Genomic DNA, 20,586 nt, shown 5'->3' on the forward strand with positions numbered 1-20,586 from the left:
TGTGACGTCATCAGCAGTGTATTGCGGGTGCGCGAGTTAAGGTTAGCTGAACTAACTATAATGGGGGAATTTCAATGGTTTTGTACGAGTGAAATGTCCAGCTAACGATAACGCCCCTGAAACCTATGTTTTTTTCAGTGAATTTCTAAGGTTTTTTAAATGCTAATTCCTAACTATAATATGTCTGAAACCTATGGTTTTTCAGTGAATATATATATATAAATATTTTACACACAGATACATATATTCATTCACTCTGTCTCTAGCCCATTAAAACCCTCACTGCTCAATTGCCGAATTATGTGTGTTAACATTTAAAACAATTAGGTGTTGGAGATCTCAGGAGAATAAATGATTTGCTTTTTTTTTAATTGCAAAGAGTCCGAAATACTATGGGGCTAATTTAGAATTTGGTGGACACTGAAAGTTCTCAGATGAGTGGATTAAGTGGCAAAACCTTCTTAGAAGAGTTCACCATCAGCAAAGAATACTCAACAAAAAATGTACACTTCCTATACAAACCAGAGTCTTATGCCTCCTGTCTTGGAATGCAGATTTTCCAGCAGGGGTCACAAATATTTCTTTCATCGCGTTTTTTTTGGAACTTTTTCTTCCTCTTTTCTCATTTATTCTGAACCCACTGTTAGAGAAGTTTTTGAGTGTTGCACCACATAAGTCAATAATTGTGCCAATTTGACACAGATCAGATATCGAACACCTATCTAATGTACATTTTTAAAACATAATTAATAGTAGCAATAACGGTGATACAACTCTGGGTAACAGTGGTTGCTCCTTTTATTGACCACTCCTACTTTTTCCTGTAGAATGAGGACTTGCTGCTGCAACTGTTCTTTACATCAAACATTTTAGTAAATTTACACAAGCATTTTTATAACTGCCAGATAATCAGATTTGTTTTCAGGTATAAATATATAGCATGCAAAATCTCCTAAGCCTCCTCTTTATGATACTGAAAGAAGGAAGTTCTTCAAGCCCCTTAAGTGCTGCTGTACAAAATAAATAAGATTGAGCAGGCGCCCACTTCTCAATTCTTTATCAAATATTTTCCCAAAACATATCCAACCATAATGAAAGACATTATCTAGTAGCATAAATGGAAGAATGCTTTGAGTGAAACGTTAAAGGTAGCATAAAAAGAGCAAATTACCTGCACAACATAGCCTGACATGCATTTAAAGTTGGGAGGTTGAGGGGCTCCATCTATCAGCACTTCCCCTGACAGCCCATGGGGATCTTTCCTCGCGGCTAAAACATCTAGCAATCTGAAAAGGTGAAAAACCTTTATTAAAATTATCATTATTTCTATCTTGTCGACAATTCAAACAGCACACCATGTACACTGACTGTAGAGTGTAAAGTTACACTTCAGAATTCTCCGAGACCTCAGTCTTTGTAAAGCAAATTTGTAACCAATTCTAAAAATGCACAATATTTATAAAACAATTCATGAAAATGGTAATTATATACAAAAAAGATGATGAGAAAATCATTTCAATATGTGTCAGAAAACATTGTTACAATATATGGAGGTTGCATAATAACTAACGCTTTTCTAATCAGAAAAGCAGTTTTATATGTTAGAAATAAAAACCTAGGTTTGCTTAACGATTGAAAATACTAGAATCAGTGACATTTTTAACAATCTGAAAGTGAAATCTATAGGATTTTGAAGGAAAATTGTCACACACAGAGAGGAATTTTGATACATGAGGGGTTGAAAGTCATCATACAATGGCACTGGCAACAACAGTGAATTACAACAGCAAAGCCTTTAGTGATCCAAGGCAAATAGTGGTCTTTGTAACTTACGGTGATCCGACTTGGCCAACTCATTTCTAGCAAAGCGTAATTCAATTTAGGTCAATTTATGCATGTGATAGAGAGTTAGAAGTCTACAGTGCCTGACAGACTAAAGAGATATACATAGTTTATCAGAACTGCAATATATTCATGAAACAAACAACTCATACCAAAATCAGATCCTTCTCTAGCAAAGGTATATCCATGATAAGTTTATGCAACGGAAAAGGAATTCAACGGATTGGGATTTCCTGATTCACTGCATTGCAGGCTATAGAGTGTGGCTCTGCATGTAAACTTTATCAATACATCAACTCTTTCATGCAGGTGGACATTTTTTGTTTCCAATGAGAAACTGGAAGCAAACGTACATACCAAAGCTGTAAACCTAAATGCACTACTGATTTTCCATAGTTTCAATCCAAAGTCACTTTGTGAAAACCTTCCATTCATCTGATTCTTGTGAATCTAGAAGAGCTACTCTTAGAGTGATTATAGTAACAAGCATCCTCAGTGAAAGATTTGCAGCCCATGAAAATGATGGGAAATTGATTAAAACAGCTATAAGAATCTTCAATAATAATACCAGTGAAGTGTTATTCAACCACTAAGCCAGAGGAAAAATGAATTCGCTTTGCCAATTAGAGTCACATCACATTGACTGAAAGAACTGAAGAATTTTGGCTGTAGGACAGAACGTCTTTCTAGATCTCACACTTCCCTTGAAGAGGCACAGGATTTCAGAAACAAACTGCTCTATACCTGCACCATGCATGCGAATTTTGCACCCTCTTAGCTGTGTCAGAGGACTGAGCAGAATCTAATTTTACAGCTGGAACTTGCAACGCAGCCATACAAACAGTGAATAAGGTTCATGTAAAATGTTGCATATGATGAGCACCAATAAAATGAAGTGATACATGACTTGACATTTGAGCAGATTGTGGAATGGCAAGCTAACGTAAAAATTGTTTCAGCGCCTAAATGACTTTACACATAATGCAAACTAATTACAAAGTGCATCAGGATGGATTTGAGTGTTGTAACAAAGAATGTATAATGCATAAGAAATCAATTTGCTATTGCACTTCTAGACCATTAAACATTATGATGTTGACCTTACCATAAATACCCACCATGTCCCCCACTGTGCGTCCTGTATCAAAACAGAGAAAGCACAGTTCAAATTGCCTACCCACTGCCAATTGGTACTTGGAATAATGAAATTGAGATGTCACTTTATGATAGTTAATAGTAGAATGTTGCGCAGCACATGGTACCCTACAATTGTAATAAGAATGTTACATAAATATAGAACCTACTAACAAAATACCACTGAAACATTTTGAGTTCAACTGTGACCCTTAATTCCTAAGGGAAATACCAATTAGTAACAAAACAAAAATAATGGGAATATTGTAATAATTAGATCCATTTATGAACATGGTATTAATCATGTCATATTCAATGCTACAGAGTGGCGGAGATGCGTCGCACAAAGATGGCCACGCTGTAACGTGGCCTATTTGATAGAATTACCAATCCGTAACTCATCCGCAGCTGAAATAAACCTCCTGGCCCGAAAACAGCAACATTAATCTGCACTTGTGCCCGGGCTTGATGTGAGTAGCAGGAATCATCATGGAGAGTGGTAAAAGGTGGAGGCTGAAAGCAAAATGATGCTGAAGATGCTGAATCTGAGCGAGGCATAGACACAAGAGGCCACCTGAAGAGTTAAGGGAGCCTAAGCTTGCCCCCGATTGCAATTGCGAGGAGCTGCTCCCCAGACAGCAGAGGTGGTAACCGCAGTTGCCCAGCCTCTCAGTGAAACGGTGGTGATTGAGCACTGGGACCACTAGAGATGCCTCGCGACCACAGGCAGAGAGAGGATGCACAGTCAGGGACCAGATGGATGCAGCCCAGGCAGGAGGTGGCCACGCAACCCATACTAAGGGAGAAAATACAGTAACTCTTGCAATAAATGTTTTCTGCTCTTTGAGGAAACCAAATGTAAACAGTGACTGCTGAATTGCACTCTTTTAGAGCTACCATGGCATAGAGAAACATATGAAGAAAGTGGGTCAGGGGAAGGATTCCTAAGCAAGTTTCTCTGATAAAGTGGAAAATACTGCATCAAGGTTGACAACTCTGGACTCTGCCTGAAGAAAGAAACCTCATGGTGATTGATACATAGAACAATACATATGTATATAGGAGAGAGGGAGGACAGGGCCTTCAGGGGGCTTCCTACATAAGCACACCTGGTTGACCAGTCAGCCTGGTCATATCGCGAGATCATCAGGCTGACTGGTCAAACAGCTGTGTTGTCTTGTAAGCACCCTGAAGGCCCTGAACTCCCTCTCCTCTGTGGAGTTGCGATATTGCAGTCTCCCTACGCTGAAATTGGCTTTAGATGATTTCAGGTCTGGAGACAGTGTTGGAACAACAACAAAAATAGGCAAAACGCAAGAAAAGCAATCTAAGCTGTCATTTGACTACAAAACCTCCAGAATACCAAAAGAGAAACTAGTCTTGGGGGGGATATTCACAACATTGAGAAAAAGAAAATGGCAGCAATATTAATTCTGTACTACACTACATGAAACGCAGCCTAAAATTGATTGATGGGAAAATAAAGCCCCACTCAGCACATATGGACCAAATGACGGAATGTCTTGACAACAACCACAAATAAACAAAGTCGAACTTCTGACATTCAATATCATTCATCAATTAGAAATGAAAAACCCTCAGGATGAAGATCCTTGGAGCTATCCCAATAAAGAATCAGGACCTTGAAGCAAGGGTCTAGGATGAATTACTTCAAGAATGTAGGAATACCAGACTCCAATGCAACAGGAAATATGGAGTGGTATGTAGAAATCATGCTATAAGAAATATTTAGACAGGACATCTTATCACTAGTGTTCATTGTCGCACATGCGCATAGAACGTTTGCACAAAGGCACATTCTGAACACTTATCATAGATCAGTTGTAGAATTAATTAGTTAGAATTACCGTGACTTGGACACTGCAGATAGACTGGCTAGAGGAAAAAGGACTTGCAAACACCGGCTCGACATTCTGCCCGTTTCCAGAATTTACTATTACTTTCCAATTAGATTGAGGCTGGTTTACAAGAGGCAAAAAATAGATAATCTCCATGAGCACATCTTACACTATGTTGTACCCAGCAACATTTTGCTTTACAGTGGATGGCAAAATGCACATTTACTCTGACCCACAATCCATGTGGACCTCTGACCCATGTTCACATCATGAAGAAAAATTTGACGGAGAAGCGGGAAAGGGAACAAGTAAGATTGAGGTGATAAAAAGGAAGAAAATATGGAAGTTAATGACGGATACATACAAATGCATTACTTCACAAAACTTGTCTCTATCTGTGACTGGCTAAAACCCGATATCTGTAGATAACATACAAGTTGATACTGGGCCGGATGGCTTAGGGCTCGACCCTAGTTTACCCAACTAAAGAAACCAGGAGGTTTGCCTTATAATTATCTATAAGTGAACACCACTGCTTTGGAGCAGTGAATACGGAGTCAACTCACTTAGCTCCCAAGCATGGTCAGGACATCCACTAGGAAAGTGGAAATTCAGAAGTTAGGGGAAGGGGTGGGTGAGTGATACGTGCACATGCAATTTGGGAATACAATGTGAGTGGGAAGGATTTTTCTATTTATTTTACAACTAAGGTTGTGACACTACAAGTTGTTGTTCTTAAGAAGGTTATATTAGAGCAGTATCCGAAAAGCAAATCAAGTAAATTAAATTCGTTCGTAGCTAGGAAAGTATGATACTGGCAAGTAGTAAAGCAACAGTAAGGCTAATGGCATGGAATGTGAGAGAGCTTAATTATCACAGGAAAGTTAAATAAGTGGCAGCATATTTACACATATAAAGTTAATGCTACTTCTGTACAAGAAATCAATTTCTTACCTCAAAATGAAAAAACGGAAAAACGACCCTAGGTAGCCTTTGTATATGTTCCTCCTACAGCCCTAGTGTGAGAGGGGTGCTGATCAACAGACGTTTATGGTACTTGAGGAGGAAATTGAGGGAACGCCTACAGTTTTTCACAGAGATATATAAAAAATATACACAAATAGACCCACCAAATGCATAATGGGGAGGTGATTTTAATTGCATCTAAAATATGGATCTTGACAGATCTGGGGGTAGGCTTTGCAGGCCAACATCCACTTCTAAAGAAGTACATTGCATCACGGGAAAAGAACATTTGACAGACATATTAAGATATAGGAACATCTGCAACACATAAATGCACTCAAGGATTGATTATTTTTTCCTTTGTAGAGATCTAATGACATGGGTCAAGGAAGGTAAACACCCAGCATGAACATACTCAGACCATTCACAAATACTTCCGAGTATGGAAATACCCGCTATGGTCCAAGATATACCATCTGAAAAATTCCATCGGCAGTGCTATTGAATAAGGTAGTTAAAACAGAAATAGAAGAGACCATTACAGAATTTATTTTTTAACAAATGAGGGATCTGTCCTGTCATAGGGAATGACATGGAAAGCATTTAAAGTGTATATTCGCGGGGGATGCATAGCCAAGCAAATCTGGTAACTTAGATCGGGAGGTAAGAGATGGTGAGGCACAAACAGGAGCAATTGTAACACCTAAAGAAATATACTCTTTTTTAAATGAATTCCAAGAGAGCCGAATGAAAGGTAATTAACTACACATTTGTGGGTACAATCTACAAGATAGAGGAAAGGTAAATCGTTGACAAGAGTACTTGAGACCCAGGTGGGCTGCAGAAGGTATATCATGCATAGAGACTGCAAGTTGCGAGAATTAATTGCCACTCCCAACACTGCAAACAGTTTAAGGGATTATAATAAAAAATTATATAGCTCCTTTATAACAAGCACTGCGGAAGAGGTAAATGAGTATCTAGACCGGATTGACTATGGCTTGAAAGCAGAATTGAGATGGGGGTGGGTGATCACACTACTAAACACAACGGGGGTTTTAAAAAAATAAGAAAAAGCCATACTTAGTATGCCAAATGGCTGTGCTCCTGGAGTGGATGCCCTCACTCATTTTTTTATAAGGAGTACCGATATACGCTAGTTCTGCGTATCTTAGCAGTATTCAAGGAGGTGTTCTAAAAAGTCAACTTCACCCCATGTTGAGAGAGGTCATTGTGGCAACTCTCCTGAAACCACAGAAAACCCCTGAACCCTGTACTTCATACAGGCCTCTGTCCCTTTTGAGTACCGAGACAATTCTGGATAAAATTATAGCAAATAGACTCTTCCCTACATGATAGGATTAATACTGCCAGAACAGTCTGGATTTTTGACTGGTAGATCCCTTGCACACATTTTTAGTACCAAATTCCAACTGAACACAGATATCAAAGCTGCTGTTGTATTTTTAGATACAGCTAAGGAATTTGTTTCCTTAAAAAGGAATAAATGTTGGCTGTGCTGAGGAAATTGGGTGCGGGCGAAGTATTGCAAAAGTGGATATTAATATTATGTTACTCTGATCCCTTTGCCAGAATCGGGGTTAATCATCATGCCAACAGAGGACTGAGTTTTACTGGGTAGAAACAAAATAATATGAATTGTGAACGAGGAAATCAACCTGAGCACACACTTCATATAGTTTATACATTTAGTTTACATATTAACACTGCAAATGCTTATGTTTTATCAATGAAGGATAACTTCTAGTGTTTTATAGATCTTGCAGGTATCCAAAGATATCTGGAGAGGTCACCTCACCCACAACCTATCAGGGCATGCTAATAATTGGCAGCTTAGCCACACCAAGGGAGGTGTATACCACCTTAGCACTCAACCAATGTGTCATGAATATGAGCTTGAGTTAAAGTACTTGTACAGTGCACTTCACAGAATTCAAAGTTCCTAAGTGCCATAATATCAACTTACAGGTAACGTGATCGACTAACCTTGAAAAAGATGTTTTAAAAGCAGTCTGAACTGTTGTGTGGAGGTGTGATGTGAATATTCATAGGAGCTGTGTTCCAGAGATTATGATGCAGAACTGGAAAGTGACAGGTCAACATTGTAAAAAGCAAGAAGGGAAGATAGCATGGAAACGTTTCCCTATGGCTGTGAAAGACCATTATATGACTTACCAAAGCTGCTATGCAAAGGCAGTGACACATTTGATAATAATTAGTGGATAAGTGTTGTGCATGTAAATGTGATTCTACCAGTCAGAGGGAAGCTTGGGTGGCAGAGACATAGGTTTGCATTTCCAGTCTTACAATTAACTACACATGTATTTTGGCCTCAATGCTGCTAAGACAAACTTTCTAACAAACAGACAGCATTGGTGTAGGCAGTTCTCTAAACAATGATAGAAACAGCAACAAGCTAACAAATTACTGAATGTCTACTGGGATTATTCATTCTGGGTAATCAAAAGAAAGGCTCTCAACCTATGTATACTGCTCATAATGCATAGATTTAATTACTTGTGTAGGTAGATACCAAGATTCTTCAGTTTCGGTTGATGGGTTCAGGAGACTAAGGGTGGAAGGTACATACACAACATTGTATAGCCTGGTAAAAGGTCATCTTCCTAAATCAAAGATGCCAAGAATTAGGGTTGTCCTATTGTCAGTTACAGCCAGTAGCCCGGGGGCAAATCTGATTTTGCATTCATAGGATTGAAAGGAATGACAGTGGTACAAGTGGTCTGCATGAGGAGCAAAATACAAATCTGAAAGCGTTCAAGATGGTGTGGACCATGCAAGAGACGTTTTCCATGATGAGCTTAACGACCCTAGTTTGACATTGAAACCCTGTTGACCAAGAAAGATACCAACAAGCAGTTCTCGACAAAAGGAGTGTGCTGAAAGAGTTTACCAGGAACAAAGAAAAAAAGACAAAAAATGATGGAACAGCGATAATGATCTGGTGGCGATTAATCAATGGAATCAATCTGACAATTCAGGCAACTGTCCTTTAAACATCAAGGGCAGGGAACCTGCGTAAAGGTGGGAGCGTTCTGGTCGACTGTGTTTGTGGAACTTTCCAAAATGTTAGATTTTACAGTCACACCCACCCCTCTATTGGTGCTCCTTGGGTACGTCCACGATCTTCCCAGATCCAAGAGACGTTATGCTGCCATTGCACTGCTTATTGCTGAGCGCGAGGTGGCCATTAACTGGGGTACTAGGCGTACACCAACAGTCAAGTCATGGCTATGTAGTATGACATATTGTAGCACAAACAGAGACACCTATTCGCAACTACACCCACCTACGACAAGACATTTAGGTATTTGGCAACCGCTAACACCTGTACCTCAGGACATACCAGATGCCACAACTACACCAGCAAACACGCAACCCACGAGTGCACCCATTGCGGGGGAAATAGTGGACACGAAGGTGGGGTAAGGCATGGTGTGCATTGTAATGTCAGTAACAATGATGTATTTTGTCTGCTCGTGTGGTATCATTGACTTAGCCTTGATATAGTAAGTACGTACCTGCATGTTGAATAGTATCCTACATGAGTCTCACTGTATGTTGCCATCCCTCGCATTGTTAAGGAAAAGCTATGTAAGGAAGTTAGGGAAGGCAGGATTATAGGGCCACAGTACTGGCTGCTCCCAAATTTGACAATCTCTCCCTTAGGAGTGGTACCTAAAAGCAGGAAGATTACTTCAGGCTTATCCATCATTTATCTTGGCCTGAGGGTGACTCAATTAATATTTTCCGTGCAGCTCAGAACACAACAGTACACTATGTGGTCTGCAGAAGATGCATATGATGCTATTGAGCTTATTAGAAAGCGCGAGGCCGGTGCTAAACTAGAGAAGTTGGATATCAATGCAGCTTGCAGACTACTACCAGTTAACCTTGATGAATGCTCCCTATCATGGTTACAATTTGAGGGAAGTTTTTTTGTGCACAGGTGTTACCTATAGTCTGTTCAGTAGCTTGTTCACTATTTGAGTTTGGGAGTTGTTTTCAGCAAGGAGTTTTCCTCACAGCACTGGTTTTGTACAAGTGACTATCTAGATAATTTCTTATGAGTGGGGGAAGCAAGTTCAACAGCATGATGAAGTTTATGGGTGTGTCTTTGGAACCGGAATACAGTAACGGATCAGCAACAGTGCTGACTTTTCTTGGAGATAAGTCGAACAAGGTTAATATAAAAGCAAAGTTGTCTCAGGATAAAGTTAAGAAGCTGTTGGAGTATTTGCATTTGCAGAAAGCAGCAGGAGCAAAGAAACTGAGTTGAGAAAGTTGCAAGTTGTGTTTCTTTTGTATATTCTAGCAGTACTTGTCATTGCACAGGTTGTGTTGTGGGAGCTACGGGTGATTGAAACACAGTTTGGACCATGGATCACTCGTTCCTGAGATGGACTGCCAAGCAAGCACAAATACAGCCTTTCAGGAGATAGCTCTATCTGGATGGTGCACATATTATGGCCTCTTGGTTGGGGAAAAGTGGGAAGATGTGGGGCCTGTTGATGCCATGCTTGGAGAACTATTTTGAAGGGACAGACCTTCTACTTGTGAATCTAGGCGAAAATGATCTGGTAGTGTGTGAAAGAGTTGCGGTCTGGTTCCCACCTTGTATGGACGGAGAGGTTCTAGAGACAGGTGCAAAAGGGAGCCAGGATACCTACTGGAACGGAAAATCAAAGGCAAAAATTTAGAGAGACGAGGTGTTGTGCCCTGGGCAGAGGAATCAGCGTTCCGAAACACATGGAAATTGTGCAAGAGGACAAAACGTTGTTTCAACAAGATGAGGTACATTCTCGTTTCAGGAAAACAAATATTATCTATTGGAGTTAAGGCTGAATATTTGAAAATAGTTAGGTAAACAGTTAAGGGGTTCGATGGGTATCAGAGGTAAAAGAAAACACCTAGTTGGAGTTTTCCTGGGCGTCAGGAGGAAAGGCAGGGGGCATGAATGCAGACTATCGGTTGGACTTGTTCCAGTGCAGACAATTCCAGTCCGGTCGAATTGGGCAATGAGCCCAGGCTAGGGTGTTTGAATAAAAGGAGATGTGACAGGGGCTACATGGGCGACTTAGGGACTGTACAGGAACAGGTAGGATGAGGCTGTGTGGGGTTGGATGTTTCGGTTTCTGATGTTGAGGTTTAGTCTCTGAGGTGTATGCTGGGGTTTTATTGGTATACTTTTGCAGACATCATTCTAGTAAAGCGCCCTTTTGCACTTTAACATATGGACTGAGATTTTACTGCGCCATCACGCCTGATCTCTTGCTATTGCTATATATGCACATGTAAATTTGGACACCCTTGCTTAACCGAACATATGCTTTCTGTATACCTTGTGAAAATCAATAAAATATTTTGGAGAAAAAGAAAAAAAAGAAGTGACATTGGCTTGTAGCTAGCACAAATCTGCAAGCACATAAAATTACAATTGCACTTCTACGGCAACATGCACAGCGTCATGTCTTTAAAGGACTTTATAAGTGTTCAATGTAAAATCAGTAAAAAAGTGCATTATTCACTTACGATGACTTTCCACTGCCTGTCGGTCCCAGGATTGCATTGAGGCCAGGTCTCATAATACCGCTGAAAGGTAAAACAAAACAAAGCACTGAAAATGGACCGTAAAACTCCTACAAGGGACTGATCAACAAACCTATCAGACTCAAATGTAATTAAAAACAGACAGGAACAATGCTAGAACTCACTCATCGGCAGTTCAAGCCAAACTTTTACATGGGAATATCTTATGGTATTTACTGCATCATGCACACTTCAGAGCGTTAAAACACCCAAATCTGCATGTTATTCTCCACAAACTCGTAATAGGTGTTATTTATCTATCGCACCTGATAAATAACGTACCTGTGGTATCATTATGTATCAGGTGCTATAAATAGCACTTTTACTCATGATCAGGCCCCATGTCATGTGACCCGTTCCTGTACGTTTAACACATCCTTTAATATCGGATGCGTTAAATACCTTTAAACTCGTAATTCTAACCCGTGCATACATAGGGGTTTGTGCACAAGCCGGAATACATTGACCAACTTGCACTCCGGCCCTATGGTCTTTTTTTATCAATGAACAGCGTTTTTTCCTGCAATACACATCATCTAAAGTGTTGCCACAGTCTTCTTTTCAGTGAGTTTCATTTATTTCTAAGTATCTTGTTACATTACTGGTACCTGATGTATCACTGGAATTGCAGGTATTCTTACATGCGGGCAGCGGCGGCTCCTCCGCAATGGCGGAAGAACGTCGGCCAAATTAGCTCAGAGCCAGCAGCTGCAAAATAAATGGATATTTTACTATTGTTTTATTTTCAGATGCTGGATCTGAGCCAGCGCGTGTAGGGAGGGATGGGGCTGGGCCATGGGAGGGGGAGGAGGAGTGTTAAGCTTTTCTAAGTGCGCATGTCTGTTTGGCAGGCTGTGGTAGGCCGGCTAAACAGACATGTGCTCCTAGGTTTCTGTAACCCAAGTTAGAGAAAGGCAGAGACTCTCTGTGCCTGAGTGGAGCGTAAAGCCAGCTCGCTCAAGCCAATCCCCAAGCTGGTCTCATAGTATGAGAGCAGCGTCTGGACTGGATTGGGAATCTGTTGTCCCAGAGACTGCTGGGATCAGCAGAACGGAGGAGCCCTGAAGCACGAGGCGACTGCAGGAGCAGGTAATTTTTTTTTTATGCAACACACCCCCACCCCCCACCCCCCACTCCCCCCGTCCGTAGCTCCTGCTGCCGTGCCGCCCTACCACTCCATGGTGGCAGTAGCCGCAACTGCATGCAGGGCTTTAAGTTAATTGGATGAAAAAAGTAGGGGGGCTCTCTAAAATGGGCGTGGCTTGTGTAATTAAGGGTGTGGCTTAAACCTATGATCTAAATGTCTGTAATTCCCGTAGTCTGCCACTGACTCGTATTTTGGTGCTTCTGAGCTCTGTGTTATGGCATCTAGATATATAACATGACAGTGGATATACACCTAAAACCAGCCATAACTATTTGCTTTGTCAGTGGCTTGTATCCAGTAGCGTAGCAATGGGGGGCGGCACGAGATATGAGGGCGGCAGCCTCCCCCCGCTCATACCTGCAGTTCTCAGGGCGGCAATCGCCCTCAACACCCCCCGCTCTTCAATTAGCCGCCGAGGGGCGGCAAGTGGAAAAAAATCCCACCAGCACCCCGCACTCTTTGATTCGGCCGCAGCAGGGCGGCAAACACGGGGACCACCACGGGCAGCCAAAGTGTTTGCTACGCCACTGCTTGTAGCTGTTTAAGATAAATGTGTAACAAAAATGTTGTAAATAATTAAAATTGAACATTTTTCAATTCTGAAATTGTGAGACTGAATTAAATATTTCTGAGGCCTGTGTGCTCTACATAGAGGCCATGTATTGGATGACCATGTATTCTGAACACCTGTTTTCACTCACTGACAGACACTGTGAGAAACGACACTGCTTTCAGTCTCAATTCCAGTGCTCTCAATCATCAGTTATAAACATCCTGACAAGAGTAATATGCTACAGAACATAAATACATAAACACAAAATCCTGGAAACAGTTAACACTCCGGGCAATGCAAGAAGTAAAACATGAAATATAAATAGTAAGTAAATCGCTGACATAGATTATCTTCACATTTTTCACATTCATTGTTCAGAAATTGCTCTGTGTTTTACCACTGAAGTTAAGGACATGGGACCCGATTCACAGAACTAACTTAAGACAAAATCCTAAACTTACTACCATTTTGGTATTCACATAAGGCACTTACTCATTTAGGTATTCACAGAAGGCATTTAGGAGTCCTAAAGTTAAGAGTCCTAACTTTCCTACTCCTAAACTGAGAAAAATCCTAACTTTAAGACTTTCGGTATTCACAGAAGGCATTTAGATGTCCTAAAGTTAGGACTGCTAACTTTACTACTCCTAAACTGAGAAATCCTAACTTTAAGACTTTTGGAATTCCCAGAAAGCATTTAGGAGTCCTAAAGTTAGGACTCCTAACTACTGTGAATACCGAAATGAGTAAGTGCCTTCTGTGAATACCAAAATGGGTAAGTGCCTTCTATGATTACCAAAATGGTAGTAAGTTTAGTATTTTGTCTTAAGTTAGTTCTGTGAATCGGGCCCATGAATATAAGACCCGATAGAGACCTGTTTCAATGTCTGTTTTTAATTACTATCTGGTCTGAGACCCAGTCTCCTTGCATGCATTTAAAATAATCATTGTAGTTTTACATTTATTAAACACATTTTTAAAGAGTGCATTTACTTTTAAAGAATAACATACAATTGTTAGGTTGCTTTCATTTTTTAAGCCAGTCTTTCTTTTTGAAACTTCACACCTGAAATAATGTGTAAAACGCACTCCAAACATTGCCACCCCTACATTCCTGAGCTTGTGCAGTGCTGTGGTGAGAGAAGCATTTGCCTAGAGCATGTCATCCAATGTTCAGGTGTAAATCAACTGTATCGACATTTAGTTATTGATGTCTGTTCTGTGTCGCTAGGTCAAAGCCTACCAGACAGACCAGCTGTCTGGTTTGCTAAAGACATCTTGGGATATTATGAAAACTGATTTAAGAATGCATTTCACCAGTTGCTCACCATTAGCTTTGTGGTTTGTAACTCACATTTCTATCCTTCTATTTGCTGGCTTTATTTGTTTTAGCCCGCCAGCTTGAGTTTGTCCCTCCCGTTGCCAAACCTTGTTCACTGTATTCTTCCACAAACTTGTTTTCTGTAAACAGGCCTTTAAATCTTGTTCTTATCTTGTTACACTTCCTGAGCATTCAAAGACAGGGTCAACTGTCAAGCTCTCTCTTCCAGGGAGTTTGGTGTTTACTTTACTTTCTCTGACTTCAAAGTGAGACAATTTATGTGACTATCCTGCTGGGTATCCATGTAAGAGGAGAGTGTGTAGGATGTTTTTACTTCTAGCACACACACAAAATAATGAACTGTGGTGATTTTTTCAGAATATATCAGAATTAGCACAAATGAAGCACATTTCTTTTGGAATTTTGAAGTGTGGTGGAAAGAAATATTTGAATATGATTTATACAGTAGGTAATGACATTTTCACACTTTGTTCAAGTGCAGTAAAACCATATCTCGGTGCAAATTTAATGGTCATTTCAATTGAAAATGTGTTGTCTGTAATGGTAGTGCCCTACCACCCCACGCATACTCCACATTAAGACACTCCGCTCCATTCTAAGACACTCTATTTTACACCCTCCACTAGTCTAAGACATTCAACAACATCCTACTTGATTCCACGCCACTCCAAACTACACCACTCCCTCCACGACCCAACACGCCACTCTACTCTATGCCCCTTCACTCCACACCACTTAGCCCAATCCACTCTACCCCACTCCAATCTACCCCACTCCACTCCAATCTATCCCACTTTAATGTACTACAACCTACCCCACCCCTCCACTTCGCTACAATCTACCTCACTCTACCCCACCCCAATTTACCCACCCCACCCCAATTTGCCCCACATTAATCTACCCCACTCTAACCCGATCCATCCCACTCCACTCCATTCTTCCCCAGTCCACTCCACTATGATCCAATCTACCCCACTACACTATAATCTAACACACTCCATTCTGCCCCAATGTACGCCACTTCACTCCAATTGACCCCAATCCAGTCCACTCCAATCTACTTAACTTCAATCAATCTAACTAAATCAACCCCACACTCTACTTTACCCAACGCCACCCCAATCTACCACACTCCACTCAAAACTACACCAGTCTACCCCACTCCACTCCAATCTACCCCAATTCACCCCACTCCAATGTATCCTAATCCTGCCCACTACACCCAAATCTACCCGACTCCACTCCAATCAACCCCACTGCACTGCACCCAATCTACCCCACTCCACTTCACCCAATCTACTCCACTCCACTCTATCACACTCCACTCTACTCTATCACACTCCACTCTACCCAAATCTACCCCACTCCATTTCGTCCAATGTACCCTAATCCAATTTACCACACCCCACTCAAATCTCACCTATTTTCCACTCCAATATACCTCACTCCACCCCAACCCAATCTACCCCATCCTAACCTACTCTACTTCAATCTACCCCATCTCAATCTACCCCACTTCAATCTACCACTATCTACGCCACTGCAATCTACTGCAGTCTACTCGAATCTACCCCAATCAAGCCCACGCCACTCCAATCTACCCCACTCCAATCATCCCTTTCCAATCTATCCCACTCCAATCTACCCCACTCCATTCCAATTTACCCTACTCTAATCCACCCAACCTACCCTATTCCACTCCACCCTAACCTACCCCACTACACTCCAATCTACCCCACTCCACTCTACCCCAATCCACCCCACTCCAATCTACTCAATCTACCCCAATCTACCAAACTTGTTTCCACTCTCCCCAATCTACCCCACTCCACTTCACTCCAGTCTACCACAAGCCAACCAAATTAAACCCACTTCAGTCCACTCTAACCCAATCCACACTAATCCGCCACACTCCGAACTATCCTACCCCACTCCACCCCAAACTACCCTACTCCAATTTACCCCATCCAATCTGCTCCACTCCATAAACCCCACTCCAATCTACCCCACTCCAATCTACTCCACTCCAATCTACCCCACTTCAATCTACTCAAGTCCAATCTACCCCAGTCCAATCTACCCCACCCTAACCCAATCTACGCTGCACCACTCTATTGAACTCCAATCTACTCTTCTCCAATCTACCCCACTCCACTACAAACTACCCCATTCCAATCTACCTCACTCCAGTCTACCCCATTGCAACGTAATCTATCTCACCATAATCCACCCAACCTATCCCACCCCCATCTACCCCACTCCACTCCAAACTACTCCTCTCCACTCTAATCTATGTCACTGCAATATACCCCACTCCAATCTACCTCAATCCACTGCATTTCACTCTTCCCCAATCTACCCCACTCCACTCCAAAATACCCCAATATATATCCAACTCCACTCTACCCCACTCCAATCTACCTCTCTCCACTCCAATCTACTTCACTCTACTCTACCACACTCCACTTCAATATACTCCACCCCACCCCAATCTACTCATCCCCCCAATCTAGGCCAATTTCCTCTACCCCACTCTCCGACTCCAATCTACCACAATCTACTCCACTCCACACCACTACATCCAATCAACTCCACTCTACCCCGCTCCAATCTAACCCACCCCATCTACCCCACACCACTCCAATCTACCCCTCTCCACCTAATCCACCCCATCCCACTTCAAACTACCCAAAACTACCCACTCCATCGACCCTACTATAATCGACCCAATCTACCCCATTCCACTCTACCCCACTCCATTCCAAACTACCCTAATCGACGCGACTATACGCCAATCCACCCCAACCTACCCCTTTTCAATCTACCCCGCGCCACACCAATCTACCCCAATTCAATCTACCCCACTCCAATCTACCACGCTAAGCTAGACAACAATTTCAAATAACGCTATTGAGAAAAGATTTTGTTATCTGACCCACTTCCTGGTGCACTAGTGCATGTTTGGTATGAAAACAGTCACTATAAAGATCAGACAAACAAGGATAGATTCCAGGGCTTTGAATGAGGGCTTTGAATGAAAGAAGTAAGAATGTAGTGGAATACATAGATTGTAGCACATGACTGGTGCAAAAATGTTTGCCACTGGTCGATCACTGCAAATGTTGCTTTGGCACAGGCTTCTCAATGCAAATGGCTCTTGGAAAACTGCTCAACCCGGTACAGTGTATGTAATCCAGATGCCAACATTTCATTTTAGCGTTCTTGTTACAGTAGAGTTGAGTAGTCGGTCACAGGCTGGGTTGCATAAAATGCTACACTGACCAGGCTTCGGGTCAATCCCTTGCTCATGATTGGATGGCTTTCCAGTCTAACTAAGATTCCTACACTTTAATGGAGGACTTTCCTCCCTATTCTTTTGTTTGTCCTGCACCTGGAGCATCTTCTTTACCCTCACTCATGTTTGGTTGAGTTGTAGTCTTCCACTGCTGATGCCATGGAACAATTGAATTTTTATTTTAGCTCTTTCACTCGCTCCCCTCACCCTTTCCAACGATGTTCTCTAACCCCCATATTCTTCTCCTTCCTCTTGCTATCTTCTTTTTTTCTTTATTTTTTAAGCTCACACTTTTTAAAAGAGAAGGTCATCAATACATCTGAAAACATGTAAATACAAAGAGCAATCATAGTAACGAAAGAAAAATCCATAAATCAATCTGCTCATGTTAAATTGTATCAAAATCATATCAACTCCAAGTCAAATCAAGATCCCAAGTGAAATAAAGTGAAAAGGTCGAGTGCATGACACCATACAATCATACCCTGGATCAAACAGAAAAAAATTATCACCAAATATTATAGAGTTTTGAGAGACCGCTTTTGCCTTCTGTTTTGAGAGCAGCGTGTTTTAGTTCAAAGAAATGTTACAATGAAATAAGTCAAAAGCTCATCATAGGAGGAGCCTGTCACCCCTGGAGGAGCGGGCATGCAGCAAACATATGGACTATGTCTGCAGTGGAAGACCAAAACATGCACATTGTATAATTCCTTTGTTTCCTTTAGTCTATTTGGTAATCTGCTTGGGGGTACGATAGAGCACAACAATACTTTCAGACTGTGGCAGCTTCAGCCTGGCCAAAAGTAAAAATACAAAACAATTAGTAAGTGCCTGCGCAAGCATCTAAGTCTCAGCCGTCATGCCTAGCCTTCTAGTCCATTTTATCGGCCAGTTTAATCATATCATTTTGCCATTTGGAAAAACAAGCATTAAGCTCTCTAATATTAACTCTCTTCTCCCCTCGAATATAATGACCAATCGGCCCTTTTTCCCAAAAATAGAGGGCGGTTTGCGAATTCAATAATCCCATATCTTTAGGTATTTTTAAAAGATCTTAGACGGGATTGCAAATTCCCCTTGTAGGTGCGAGAAAGTACAAATCACATCAAAGCAAAAATATTGACCAATAGTTTTAAACCCCCTGCCATACCACATGTTAAATGTACCATTGCGAAAGTTGCGAAAGATAAAGGGTAAATGGGAGTTACTGCTTACATACATATAAGCATGAATATGCATGATATTCTATTTCTAAACCATTCAAGCCAAATTTACAGTACATCACGAATCCCCTTCAATCTCATATGCTTAAAATAACTGGGATCAGTGCATGAGAAGAAGCCAGAGGTTTCTGTTCCCAAGGCTATTACATACACATATAGCATTCTCTAATCAGAATTCTCTGTAACAAGACAACAAATATGACCCCCAAATGCTGCCTAAAAGTGTGTTTAAAGCCTGGTAATGCCCATCTGCCTTCTTCTTGAAGCAGTTTTAAAAGTTCAATTACTCGCCTTGAGTGCTGATAGCCCCAAAGAAAACTGCTAATGGTAGAATCAAAGGCTCCGTAAAAAGAACTGGGCTCTAGGAGCACATTCATTTTAGGGATATTACATCTCCTGATTGACGAAATTGCTAGCTTGTGCCACAGTTACATCTCCAAGATACATCAAGAGATAAAGGTCTCAAATTGAGCTTGAAAATTTCCTGCATTTTACTCGGTATGACAACACTTAAATATATAGCATGGGTAGTAATCCTGTAGTTGGGTATTAAGAATTGAATGATTTAATATATTTCGAGTTTTGTTCGTGTTTAATTTATAGCCAGAAACCTTTCCAAAATCTAAGGCCTTTTGCTCGATATGCAGAATATCTAAGAATGTTTTATCATAATATATAGAGATATCGCCTGCACATACATATGGTTGGGCGAACTCAAATACCATTTATATCGACAGGTGATAAAAAATGATTGTTAAAAAGCTGAGAAACAACTGGCTGAAGATATATAATAAATAGTAGCGGCACAATGGATAGCCCTGGCAAGTGCCCCATTTGATGGCAAAAGCATCAAATGCTTCCCCATCAATACGTACCAGAGCGTGCAGGTTTTGATAGAGACAGTTAACCCGGTTCATGTAATTTGCCCAGAGCCCATAAAACTTTGAATCCAGAACTTATTTGCTGCATTGGAATAGGATATGACAGTATTGGTGTAAATGGTGGTGTCTTGGCCTGGGATAAAGCCATGTTGAACTATATGAACTTCTTCTTCAAATCCCGCTTCACGTGGCCACATCCCCAATTAGGCAGCATGAAAGTAGCGTCAGGAATGGCCTGAGTGCACTGAATTTGCACTTGCAGAGAGACTGGGATCCTGTGCTTGCTGTCTTCAAACCAGCAACGCAGCTTGGGCTGGAGACAATTCAGTGTGCATGACGGTTTTGGCATCCTGAGACAGCCAGCCAAACCAACATGCGCACTGATTGCAGTGCCCACCACTCCCCCTCGTGACTGACCCGACGATGGCCCCACCCCCAAGACTCAGCCCAGCCATTAGAACTTGAAAAAAGAAAACGATAATAAATCTGTTTTATTATCGTTTTATTTTTCAGGTTTTGAGGCTGGTGGTTGGGGGGTGGGGGGGTCGACACTCCTCTGCGATATTGGAGGAGACGCCATCTTCATTTTCCTTCCTTGCCCTCTCCCAACCTCCATTCATCAGCAATTTCTATGATTTGGTTTCAACCACTACAGACCAAAACAACATGTTTAGGGCCACACTTTTTTAAAAGGTCTGTCATTAAAATGTTTATGA

At 41.4% G+C, this 20,586-nt stretch overlaps 1 protein-coding gene across 5 annotated transcripts in view; it reads right to left on the reverse strand.

Annotated features, from left to right (window-relative positions):
• Positions 1-20,586, reverse strand: part of LOC146862015 (broad substrate specificity ATP-binding cassette transporter ABCG2-like) — a 667,466-nt gene that overhangs the window by 152,366 nt on the left and 494,514 nt on the right. For all 5 annotated transcript variants that reach the window (XM_085641173.1, XM_085641175.1, XM_085641174.1 and 2 more), the window contains 2 exons: positions 11,373-11,432; positions 1,172-1,286 (listed from right to left, as the gene is read on the reverse strand). In XM_085641173.1, coding sequence (XP_085497299.1) covers positions 1,172-1,286; positions 11,373-11,432 — 175 coding nt within the window. The remainder of the gene's footprint in view (positions 1-1,171; positions 1,287-11,372; positions 11,433-20,586) is intronic.

Source organism: Triturus cristatus, chromosome 2_2 (genome assembly GCF_964204655.1).
Source record: "Triturus cristatus chromosome 2_2, aTriCri1.1, whole genome shotgun sequence".
Classification (NCBI taxonomy): domain Eukaryota; kingdom Metazoa; phylum Chordata; class Amphibia; order Caudata; family Salamandridae; genus Triturus; species Triturus cristatus.